The sequence below is a fragment of the Parasteatoda tepidariorum genome, chromosome 4, assembly GCF_982258835.1.
Source record: "Parasteatoda tepidariorum strain Cologne lab strain chromosome 4, Ptep-v5.0, whole genome shotgun sequence".
In the NCBI taxonomy this organism is placed as follows: Eukaryota; Metazoa; Arthropoda; class Arachnida; order Araneae; family Theridiidae; genus Parasteatoda; species Parasteatoda tepidariorum.
In genome coordinates, this window is record NC_141758.1 from 34,899,555 (window position 1) to 34,913,338 (window position 13,784).

The 13,784-nt window shown below is 30.4% G+C and overlaps 2 protein-coding genes across 2 annotated transcripts in view; one reads left to right on the forward strand and one right to left on the reverse strand.

Moving 5' to 3' along the window:
- Positions 1-13,784, forward strand: part of TrissinR (Trissin receptor) — a 74,377-nt gene that overhangs the window by 11,447 nt on the left and 49,146 nt on the right. The gene's annotated exons all lie outside the window — the stretch shown is intronic.
- Positions 518-2,330, reverse strand: LOC147810884 (uncharacterized). The gene is made up of 3 exons (XM_087162136.1): positions 1,328-2,330; positions 801-1,081; positions 518-577 (listed from the first exon to the last, which is right to left on the reverse strand). The coding sequence occupies exons 1-3, from the start codon at positions 2,328-2,330 to the stop codon at positions 518-520; spliced, it is 1,344 nt and encodes a 447-aa protein (XP_087018262.1).

A 13,784-nucleotide genomic window follows, 5' to 3' on the forward strand; every position in this document is an offset into this window, starting at 1 on the left:
CTCCCTCTTTCAGAGGTTTTTCGAACTCGTGATCTCTGACTCTTACTCGAACCTTGTTCATTGAAATCCATAGTCTGACATGCGGCCCCATCGAACATTTTAAAATAAGTTCCTTTAATTTTATTTAATTCAGTCTTAGTTAAAGCCTTAGTCAAAAAATCAGCCAAATTACTTTTACTTTTAATATACTTAATTTCGAATTTTCCCTCATTAAGCAAATTTCTCACGAAATGAAATCTTATATCAATATGCTTCGTCTTTAAATTTTCAACATTATTTTTACAATAATAAATTGCAGATTGATTGTCACAATACAAAACAGGTTTTTCAATTTTTGATATTATGTTTAACTCATTACATATGTTTGTAAACCATAAAAGTTCTTTAACCGTATCTGTTAAAGCTATAAATTCTGATTCCATGCTACTTAATGCAATACATTTTTGTTTGCTACATTTCCAACTAAAAGGAATACCTGCTAAGCATATCAAATAACCTGATGTAGAAAATCTGTTTGTTAAATGACAACCCCAATTTGCATCTGGAGTGTATACTGAAGTTCTCTCCATACGTATACCTAATTCATTAAGAAAATCTTGAAATTTTACATTACAAAATTCCATGCCGTTATCACACCTTACAGATTTAAGTTTAACATTTAATTGTCTTTCATATTTTGCTAAATACAGTTTAAGGCAATTAAAAACTTCATGTTTATGTTTTATAGTAAAAATTTCAACATAACGAGAAAAATTATCTATTACAGATACGAAATATTCAGCTCCGCCAACTGAATTTACTGGACTTTTACCCCAAACATCCATATGTACTTTCTCTAATACACTTTTAGTCATTATACCGTGATTTACTTTAAAACTAGTTCTAGTCGATTTAGTTATTTTACAAGTATTACAAGTATCAAATTTACCACACAAATTATCTAAACCATTCACAACATTGTTTTGACTCATATGATTTAGCATTGCAACATTTAAATGGCAAAATCGTCTATGAACCAATTCCCTATCTAGACCTGTACTAAATGCTAATTCTTTAGTTACTACCACTTTTTCAACATAGCCTTTAAGTATATACAACTTATCAATTCTAGGTACAGTAAATAAATAATTATGGTTTTTACCAAATACAGTCATTTTGTTGTTACCCCATTTTACAGTAATCCCTGCTAAATCCATATTCGAACCGCTTATTGAATTTCTACGCATATTGGGTGCAAAATATACATTTTCTAATTTTATGGGAACAAATTTATCTCTATCTTTAACATTAAAATGTATATCACCAATACCAAAAATATCAGACTTACTATTTTTATCTCCAACAAGTACTTGACTAGGATTCAATGTCTTGAAATTACTAAAGTAGTCTCTTTGTGTACAGAAGTGAGCTGTGCTGGCAGTATCTATCAGGAATTCAACAAACTGCTTGTCTTTCCCTTGGCGAATTTCAGCACCTCTTATCGTAGTCAAATCACTATAAAAGGTTTCCTTGGAATCTTGAGTTTTAGAATTCCGTTTCGTGGTTTTCTTCTTCAGGAAACATCTTTCCGCACTATGTCCTTTCTTATTGCAGTAGGAACACATAATCGTTGTTGTTGTATCATTACCCAGGACGCGACCACTGCTTTTATTTCCATTCAACTTCCGATAGGCTTGCTTTCTAGTAGATGAAGTAGTATAAGCATCGGCGACTATGTCCTCTCCTCTGTCTTTCTGCTTTTGTTGTATCCTTCCAGATTCGATTAGGAGCTCCTTTTCAACATTAGAAATCGAAAAATCTTTATCTTCTAGTCGATAAAGCATTTGAACTAAGTTGTCATAATCTGCTGGCAATCTTCTAATTAATTGGAAACATGTGAGCTTTTCTGGAATTTCAAAACCTGCGTCGTGAATCTGTTTCCTTTTTTCATTTACTAACTTGCAGAAAATGCCAATAGTCTCCTTCTCTGGATCAAACTTCAATTCAAAGAATTCATCAATAAGTCCGGCTAACCGTGCTCGGGAGGTAGGTTCAAAGTTTTCCTTCAAAATAGTCCACGCTGTTTTTCCGTCCTCTGTGTCGGCTATCAGCGGTTGAAACTGCTCATCAATTCCTAGGAATATAGTAGAGTAACTTCTAGCTTTTCGCATTTCATAAGAGCGTAAGTCTCTGTCTGTTGCATCAGTTGGTAATGGCTTCTCTGTACCACCAACAAATTCCCAAGAGCCTTTATCGATGAGTAATACTTTCATATTTATTTTCCAACTACTGTAATTAAAACTGTTTAGCTTTGTAAATCCCAATATGGAGCTGCTGTCATTTTCGGCCATCTCCAATCGATCTAAACGGCCCCTGTAGCGTTATAATAAACTTGCTTCCAAAGACGACAAAAGCTTAACTAAGCTGGGCAGGCATGGCCCATAACCTTGCTGGCAGAGTTTAGTGCGTTGTGGAAAATGCCCAGCAAGCATAATGAAAAAGTCATCTTTTAACTAATCATAAATTTTATTAAGCAATAAAAATCATAACTTAACTTAAACATCATGAAGGAAAAACAATCCTCTCCATAACATGAATTCAATACATACAGTCTTGAAAATAAAAAGAAACAAACTCCAAATCCAATCTTGATTTGTTATATATATATACATAATAACAGTTGCATAATGAGGGTACTTACACACTCAAAATTAATACTATGCAAATTCTGTCTTTAAACCATTTTTAAATGTTTGAACTCCCTCTTTCAGAGGTTTTTCGAACTCGTGATCTCTGACTCTTACTCGAACCTTGTTCATTGAAATCCATAGTCTGACATACATGCTTGTTTTGCGCCAGTTTATTCTATGTAAAGTCTTAATTATCAGGTGATACTATCCAGCTTTATTGTTTTTACGCGACTGAAATCGGTTTGCACTTGTTTAAGTTCGTTTATGAATTGGCTAATTAGGGCGATATATAATATAAATTCGACGATTGAATAAATTAGACGATAAATTATATAAATATAGATTATTTATTATATCAGGTATTATATAAGTATATTATAATAGCTAGACCAAATTATTAGACGCGCTGTAATTTTTTAAATACATGCTTGTTTTGCGCCAGTTTATTCTATGTAAAGTCTTAATTATCAGGTGATACCATCCAGCTTTATTGTTTTTACGCGACTGAAATCGGTTTGCACTTGTTTAAGTTCGTTTATGAATTGGCTAATTAGGGCGATATATAATATAAATTCGACGATTGAATAAATTAGACGATAAATTATATAAATATAGATTATTTATTATATCAGGTATTATATAAGTATATTATAATAGCTAGACCAAATTATTAGACGCGCTGTAATTTTTTAAATACATGCTTGTTTTGCGCCAGTTTATTCTATGTAAAGTCTTAATTATCAGGTGATACTATCCAGCTTTATTGTTTTTACGCGACTGAAATCGGTTTGCACTTGTTTAAGTTCGTTTATGAATTGGCTAATTAGGGCGATATATAATATAAATTCGACGATTGAATAAATTAGACGATAAATTATATAAATATAGATTATTTATTATATCAGGTATTATATAAGTATATTATAATAGCTAGACCAAATTATTAGACGCGCTGTAATTTTTTAAATACATGCTTGTTTTGCGCCAGTTTATTCTATGTAAAGTCTTAATTATCAGGTGATACTATCCAGCTTTATTGTTTTTACGCGACTGAAATCGGTTTGCACTTGTTTAAGTTCGTTTATGAATTGGCTAATTAGGGCGATATATAATATAAATTCGACGATTGAATAAATTAGACGATAAATTATATAAATATAGATTATTTATTATATCAGGTATTATATAAGTATATTATAATAGCTAGACCAAATTATTAGACGCGCTGTAATTTTTTAAATACATGCTTGTTTTGCGCCAGTTTATTCTATGCAAAGTCTTAATTATCAGGTGATACTATCCAGCTTTATTGTTTTTACGCGACTGAAATCGATTTGCACTTGTTTAAGTTCGTTTATGAATTGGCTAATTAGGGCGATATATAATATAAATTCGACGATTGAATAAATTAGACGATAAATTATATAAATATAGATTATTTATTATATCAGGTATTATATAAGTATATTATAATAGCTAGACCAAATTATTAGACGCGCTGTAATTTTTTAAATACATGCTTGTTTTGCGCCAGTTTATTCTATGTAAAGTCTTAATTATCAGGTGATACTATCCAGCTTTATTGTTTTTACGCGACTGAAATCGGTTTGCACTTGTTTAAGTTCGTTTATGAATTGGCTAATTAGGGCGATATATAATATAAATTCGACGATTGAATAAATTAGACGATAAATTATATAAATATGGATTATTTATTATATCAGGTATTATATAAGTATATTATAATAGCTAGACCAAATTATTAGACGCGCTGTAATTTTTTAAATACAGGCTTGTTTTGCGCCAGTTTATTCTATGTAAAGTCTTAATTATCAGGTGATACTATCCAGCTTTAATGTTTTTACGCGACTGAAATCGGTTTGCACTTGTTTAAGTTCGTTTATGAATTGGCTAATTAGGGCGATATATAATATAAATTCGACGATTGAATAAATTAGACGATAAATTATATAAATATAGATTATTTATTATATCAGGTATTATATAAGTATATTATAATAGCTAGACCAAATTATTAGACGCGCTGTAATTTTTTAAATACATGCTTGTTTTGCGCCAGTTTATTCTATGTAAAGTCTTAATTATCAGGTGATACTATCCAGCTTTATTGTTTTTACGCGACTGAAATCGGTTTGCACTTGTTTAAGTTCGTTTATGAATTGGCTAATTAGGGCGATATATAATATAAATTCGACGATTGAATAAATTAGACGATAAATTATATAAATATAGATTATTTATTATATCAGGTATTATATAAGTATATTATAATAGCTAGACCAAATTATTAGACGCGCTGTAATTTTTTAAATACATGCTTGTTTTGCGCCAGTTTATTCTATGTAAAGTCTTAATTATCAGGTGATACTATCCAGCTTTATTGTTTTTACGCGACTGAAATCGGTTTGCACTTGTTTAAGTTCGTTTATGAATTGGCTAATTAGGGCGATATATAATATAAATTCGACGATTGAATAAATTAGACGATAAATTATATAAATATAGATTATTTATTATATCAGGTATTATATAAGTATATTATAATAGCTAGACCAAATTATTAGACGCGCTGTAATTTTTTAAATACATGCTTGTTTTGCGCCAGTTTATTCTATGTAAAGTCTTAATTATCAGGTGATACTATCCAGCTTTATTGTTTTTACGCGACTGAAATCGGTTTGCACTTGTTTAAGTTCGTTTATGAATTGGCTAATTAGGGCGATATATAATATAAATTCGACGATTGAATAAATTAGACGATAAATTATATAAATATAGATTATTTATTATATCAGGTATTATATAAGTATATTATAATAGCTAGACCAAATTATTAGACGCGCTGTAATTTTTTAAATACATGCTTGTTTTGCGCCAGTTTATTCTATGTAAAGTCTTAATTATCAGGTGATACTATCCAGCTTTATTGTTTTTACGCGACTGAAATCGGTTTGCACTTGTTTAAGTTCGTTTATGAATTGGCTAATTAGGGCGATATATAATATAAATTCGACGATTGAATAAATTAGACGATATATTATATTAATATAGAATATTATGTCAGGTATTATATTGATACATTATAATAATTAGACCAAATTATTAGACGCACTATAGTGTTTTGATAATTACATGTTTTGAAAGAGTTTATATGCAATACTTTTATATTTAAAAATACACGTAATGGGTTTTTATTCAAGAGGTTTTTTATATACTTCCTATTTTTATTTATTTTTAGTTACTATGTAGAATTATTGCATTAATATGTTAACCAATTGATACATAAACGTAAACAAGCGCAAACCGGTTTCAGCATCATAAAAACAATAAAGCTGTATAGTAACACCTGATAATTAAAATTTTACATGGAATCTTAGAGTGCGTTTAATAATTTGGACAGGGACATAGGTTTATTAAAAAACGAAGTAAAATTATTATAAATATATTGATGCTATGCAATGCTCAAAAGTGAAGACAAATAATCATGGAATAACAGATACAAATACGTAAAATTAAATAAAACACTCGGGCAACAACCTAGTTTAAGGCCAAGAGGATTATGATAACAACGGCAGGACTGTGACAATACGTACTAGCTACGTTTACATCCCAGATAGGCTGGTACAAATGGGAATGAAGCAGGGTAGGTTCCAAGTCCCCCCTGATGTTCGAACCCTATTCCGTCACAATGGCAGCCCAGAGTTTTTAACTTTTAAACCTTTGCGGTTCGTTCAAGTATGTACGAGAGTTTAATTTGCTTCAAAAATTTTAGTTTGCTTTGCACTTTTTGACATTTTAAGAGTAAGCTCTTCCATTTAAAAAAGTAAAATATCGTTTTAGGGTTTCGAATGATATGTCCAATGATGCTCTTCGGAATCTGACATTTTCCCGCTTCTGTTTATCAGTTCTGTTAGCATTCTTTTTTAATGATCTTCCTTTAATCAGAAATTAAAATGAAATCGTCATCTTAAACTAAAAAATCCGGTATAGGGAAGAACATTTCGTTCTATGGGGATATTTTCCGCAGAGATCTTTTTTTAAAAATTGGAATGATCAATATCCAAATGATGTCAATAAGAAAAAATTTCCTGATTTCAAAACTGATTTACAATAAAGAACTGCTTAAAAATAATGATTTAAAAACAAATAAATTTAACTGATGCGATAGTTCAGAAGATGTGTATCACACCACACTTTAAACTGTCACCACAACCCGATCTTTAAACTGTCTTTTAAGGGTTATTATGGTAGGAATGTCACGTGACGGACCACAACCGACGACAGAACTAGTTTAACAAACCTTTTGTTTTACTGGTGTGAGAGACTTTGTTACCGGAGCACTTATGGAAAGTAACAATTAAAGGTTTAAAAACTTCGTCAAAAATATGAAGAAGATAATAAAACTTTACGTGATTCGAGCACTCAAAAATAGGCGAATCGTCAGACGTCAGTGAAGAAGAAAAAAGTGATTTAAAGCAAAAAACGAAAATTTATGATCAAAAATTAGAAAATAAGGTAAAAACAGAGCCTAGAAATCTACGGAAGCCAAAAATGTAACAAAAAAATTTGAGAAATGAAAAAAATAATACTAAATAAATGAGTTAATATGAAGGGAAGAAAAAAAGAGAAACCGCAGTGGCCGAGGGAGGCAATTGCGGGCAAAATGCTATGGAAAGAACCACATGTTCTTAACAAGGCATTAGATTCCGGCGTGCAAGAGGATGAGATGGAACACTTTAGCATTGTCGAAATTGAATTAATGCCAAGAATTTATATAGAACATGGGAATGCATTTTAGACGCACTCTAAGATTCTATCTAAAATCTTAATTATCAGGTGATACTATACAGCTTTATTGTTTTTACGTGGCTGAAACCAGTTTACACTTATTTATGTTCGTGTATCAATTGGTTAACATTGCAATGCAATACGTTAAAAATTAAAAAAAAAATAGGAAGCATATAAAAAATCTCCCGAATAAAAATCCATTGCATGCATGTTTAAATATAAAAGTATTGCATATAAACTCGTGCAAAAAATGTAATTATAAAAACACTATAGTGCGTCTAATAATTTGGTCTAATTATTATAATGTACTAATATAATACCTCTCATAATAAATATTCTATATTTATATAATTTATCGTCTAATTCAGCGTTTCTCAACCTTTCAGTATTGGCGGCCCAGTTTTCAATCGTAATTTTCACCGCGCCCCCCAATTGCAGTAAAATGTATGCAACAGTAATGTATATTGAATATTTTTAATTCTGTCTTTAAATTACTTTTAACTAACTGCCAACACAAAAGCAAAGTAAAAATCAGCAGCAATTGATATTGTATAAACTATGTTTGGAGTTAATTTTTCAAAACAATTACAGTCCATACCTCTTTCAAATGATACTGTTGCTCGTCGAATTGGTGATACAGCTGGAAATGTAGTGTCAGCTTTTCTCGATGTTGCGTGACAAAATGTTTTCAATAAACTTTGAAGCAAGAGATATTAATAAAGATGCTCATTTCATTGCCTATGTTTGATTTTGTGATAATATGTCAGTAGTAGAACTACTTTTCTGCAAAGCAATAGAACTCAAAACAACAGCGATAGCATTATTTGCTATTTTAAATGATGTTATGAATGATGCAAACACAGAATGCAAAAATTGCATCGGAATATGCACTGGAATATGCATCGGAATATGCTTGTTCAATATCCGGGAGGTTCGAAAGTATACAAGCACTAGTAAAACAAAAATCGCCTCAATGCGTCTGGTCACATTGCATGATCCACAGAGAAGCTTTGGGTTCGAAAGAAATACGTCCTGGTTTAAATATTGTTTTAACTGCGGTTGTAACCATTTCAAATTATATAAAAATGAGAACGCTGAGAGCGAGAATCTTTCTGCTCTTTGTAATGACATGGTTTCAGTACATTCAGAGTTACTATTTAAATGTGAGGCAAGATGTTTATCACGTGAGAAATTTTTGAAACGTGCTCATGAATTAAGAGAAGAAATTGTCATTTTCTTACAAGATAACAGACCGGAAACCGGGAATTTACACTATTGTTTATTTGTGATGAAATTGAGATACTTGGTCGTCATATTCGAGAAATTAAATAACTTGAATCTTCAACTCCAAGGAGCAAATACACATATGTTGGATACGAGTGATGAAGTTAATGCTTTTTGTAGAAAATTAGAATTGTGGGGCAGAAATTTAAAGCAAAAAAACCTAACAATGTTTGCAAATGTGGATAATTGTACTAAAACTTATAAGGCTGAAGAAGAATATATGAAACTTACGTTTGTAACCATTGAAAATCATTTAGTCATGCTGGGAAAGAATTTTAAAAAGTATTTTCCTGCTCATGACAAACTGCTAGCAAGTTACGAGTGGGTTAGGAATCCATTTCATAAGACTCCCGAAGGACTCTCAATTGATGAAGAATAAAAATTCATAGACTTCACGACAAGTGGCGAAACTGAAATGCAATTTAGTAGTAAATCACTATTTGAATTTTGGCAGGAGGAGGATTTTTCTGCACTGAAACAAAGGGCATTTCGCATTCTATTACCGTTTTCAATATCCTACCTTTGTGAAACTGGATTTTCTGCTGTGGCTTCTTTGAAGACAAAATATAGATCACGGCTAAATATAGAAACAGGACTGAGAGTGGCTATTTCTAATATTAAGCCTCACCTCAAAAAACTTTGCTCTGCAGGACAGACCCAAGGAAGTCACTAAAAATTATTAAATTTTTTTTTAAAAATTTAGTATGTTTGATTAAGTAAGGTGGGTAAGCCAAGGGTGGCCAGTGCTCCTAACGTAGCCCCCCCCCCAAAGTAAAATGAAATTCATTTTAAATCATAAGATGTCCCTTCTGCATTGTAAATCTTGTATCTGAGGTGCACGAGGCTGAATTGGAAGATATTTCCTTGAATGGCTTCCATTGTATGAAGTGATTTAATTATTTGCAGTTGTCGTTCTAAATTCCAGGTGAGAAGATAATGTGTTCAAATTCTTAGAACTTTGAGTTATAATATGTTTTCTGAAAGTTTATTTCTTTTTCTTTAACCACATTACTTTAATTCGAATTAATCTATCAGATTAATAGTTTTATGTCGTGCAAATGGTAAGAGAGACTTTATGTATGTTCCCAAGTGGCGCGACACTCTGGCCACCTTCGGAAGCAAACGTGAAATCTATAAAAGAGTTAATTATAAATTATCACGTAGCATATTATTTCTCAAAAAGGAATGCTTGAATTAAATGCCAATTGATTTATTTCATTTTAAGCAAATGTGGAACTTTGGTATTTTTTAAATTTTTATAATATTTTGACGTCCTCTGCACTTTAGTAGACTTTGCGATATTTAGTTTCAAGTTTTTTGTTTTGTTTGCATTTTAAAGTCATTTTTCAGGTATTTTTTTATTTTTGTGGTAGTTATGAGTGTTTTTGTGGTCGATTCTGGTATTTTCTTGCAAATTTGGGTATTTTTAGATTAGTTAAGGGTTTAGTTAGTTAACTCTAGTATGGTTATTTAACTCTTATTTGTTGGCTGATCCTTCTGAAAAAATTAACTCAATAATTCTTGATTAATTCTAATGAGTTAACTCAAAAGAATCGCTAGTGACTTCACACAAGAACTATCAAAGTAAAATCAATAAACAAATTATACACTCTGAAAACAAATATCTTTTTTAAAGTCGGGAAACTTGTTCCTACCAGCAAGACACTTAAAGTGCCTTTTTAAAAGAAGTTTGCCAGTCCGAGTGTTTTTTCTAAAGGTAATTTGAGGAAGTGAAAAAGTGATTTCAAAACATGGCTCACCTTTGAAACCTGTGCGAAACCTTAGGTTCAGAAGCTAAAATTTTAAAATTGTACTATAAAATAAATGAAATTTTATTTTACAATGAGAAGTATACGTGATATGTATTAGAGATAGGTGTAAGATAATACAGAAAAAATTCAGATACACAGACTTAATCAGAAAATTATAAAAAAATCATTAAGGCCAAGCCACCCTTGGCTCCCCACCTTAAATTTTGATTAAATAAGTTGTTTCACTTTAATAAGTTATTAAATATGTCAAAATGTATTTTGTTTTCTATGTATATGTGTGTTTTCCTTTCATCCAGTTAATCAATTTTTTTTAATAATGTTTTCTCTTGAATATTCTCGCGCCACCCCTCTGGAGTGCTCGCGCCCCCCTAGGGGGGCGCGCCCCACTGGCTGAGAATCGCTGGTCTAATTTATCCAATCGTCGAATTTATATTATATATCGCCCAAATCATACACGAACTTAAACAAGTGCAAACCGGTTTCAGTCGCGTAAAAACAACAAAGCTGTATAGTATCACCTGATAATTAAGATTTTACCTAAAATCTTACAGTGCGTCTAATAATTTGTGCAGGGACTATAGAGTTCCCTTGTCTTCTGGATTGGCTTCAAAATTACAAGGCTAGGGTGTTGAATATTGGTAGCCGTAAACTCAAAATTGGGTCAGCTGTTCAACGACAACTATAAAATCATCAAGTATATCTTTCAGTTTCCAGAGATTATTCATTTTACATTGGACTCATCTTTTGAGTCACATTAAATGACCCTTTGTATGGCATATATTAATTTAATTTACATCATCGAAGAATATTATTTAAAAATAAAATATAGACATCTTATGAATCAGATAATGCTTCAAAATTAAGAACATTCTGTTACAGTTTGTATTAAAAGAAAATACATCTTACAAATTAATTTTATGACACTTTATTTAAAAATTCATCATTACTAAGTATTTAGTAGAAATCCTCTGTCTTTGCTCTTAGTGTAATTTTGATAGTGCGTCTGTTAAATGAGGTCATTAAATGTGTCTATAAGTATGTTCTTATGTTTGATACAATCAACAGTCAAGACTTTATTTATATGCATTATAGTTTGCTTTCAAGTCTTTGTTCATTACTGTGACTGCCTTGTGAAAGAATAACTAATGCGACAAAAAATTTGTTTAATTAATTTTTAATATTTTTCATGTTATTTACAGTTATATAACAAGTTATTAGTAAATATTAAGAAATTTTTTCTTCACTTTGAAAATTTTTTTTTTTATGCATTATTATTTGTACATTTTTTGCAAATGAAAAAACAGCTAAAGAAGCCCTTGGGCAATCTAGTGTTAAAAACTTTATATTTCAAGAGCTACTCAAGGAAATTAAACAAAAACTTCAGGTATCCTAAGAAGTAGTAAAGGATTTTTAGAGTAAATATAAAAACTGCGAAATATTAAATGCAATCACGTGAAGAGATTTTTTAAATTAAAAAAAAAATGATGGATAAAATAAAAACAGCGTTAAACGAAGAAGTTTTTTTATAGAATGTAACTACGAAAAAAAATTGTCCGGTAGTTTAAAAGAAAAAAGTTAGGTTTTTTCCATAGGTTCATGTTTAATTTTTAAGGTAAAAGTAGTTTTTTATTTTCCTGCTGCCGAGAAAAAGCATTTTTTCTTTGGTTATCAAAGTAACTCCCTCTGCTTCTTTCACGTAATTTTTACATAATTTTAATCTTTGTTACTCATTGCTTTGGGAACCTTTTATAAAAATTTCAGTAGAAATGTAGAATAACAAGCAGTCTAAATGTTGCCCAATTTACGTTTTTTAAAAGTGCAGGAGCAACCTTTAATAAATTACCCGTTTAACATTGATTTTATTTCTTCTCTGAATGATATTAAATATTTTTCAATTGAAAATTTTCTTTGAAAAACACTTACTATTTCACATAATTTTTTTTAATAATTTTCTTTTATTCTCGAGATATGTATTTTTTAAGGAATAAGTGCAAAAAATTCAATTGTTTCTAACTAAATAAATATCGTTATCTTATTCTTGAAAAGTTATTTTAACCTATGACTAAACACAACAGTCTATTTAATGCATATAGCTTCAAAAAATTATATTAAGTTTTTCTGTTACAGTAGAAAAAGTTTGAATATATCTACATATTTTATTTACTTATATTTGAGAGAATCAGCGTATTTGATATTATATATATATATATATATATATATATATATATATATATATATATATATATATATATATATATATATATATATATATATATATATATATATATATATATATATATATATATATATATATATATATATAAATACAAGAAAACACGATGAGTTAAGAAAAACAATAAGTTTCATTCATTGCGCTTAACCCTCAAGTAAACAGAACTCATTAGATAAGTTCAAAATGAAGAATAAAACAAAGAAAAATTATAGACATATGCAAAAAAAGGGGGGGGGATAATAAGTAAAAAATAACAAACGACAGTTTAAAAGGAAAAAAATCCATGCGCTAATCCATTTCGTGCAAATTCGTGGCTAAAATTATTTGCAAAACAGGCAATTTATGTTTCTCTTTTCCATTTTATAATTCTTTTTAAATAAACATCTATTTTCTAAAACTATTTATGGTCAATTTTTAAAATTATCCAGCATAATATTACCTTGCGCACATCCATTTCGAGCCCATCCTTGGTAACTAACAAATCAATGCACAGAATTACAAATCACTTCAGCAGTGCAGTAAGAACGACACTTTAAAACCCTCTTGTTACACTCAATCTGCGCTTTTGTTTTCATATTCTGTAATCTGGCAATCTTTCTGCGAAAACATTTTTAAATCATTCTTGAAAAATTTCCCGTCCATGTAAGTTGATCTGATTTCGCTACTCGCTTTATAGTCCATTTTTATACTGTTTTTTCTTTTTATTTCATTTTATTTTATATATATATATATATATATATATATATATAGTCGTTGAATAGCCGACCCAAATTTTAGGTTTACGACTACTAATGTTCCTTGTAATTTTGAACCCAATCCAGAAAACAAAGAAACTTCTGGATCAAGTATTAGGAGAAATTTGCCTTTGAGGAAGACTTTTGAGAGGGAACTAACCTGCATTTGCGTTACATGGAGAGGAAGACCACGAGAATCTCCCACGGTTAGCTTGACGGCAAGGTTACTCAAACCCATGATCCGTCTACCACTGAGGATATTTCACGTCAGCACTGTGGTCGG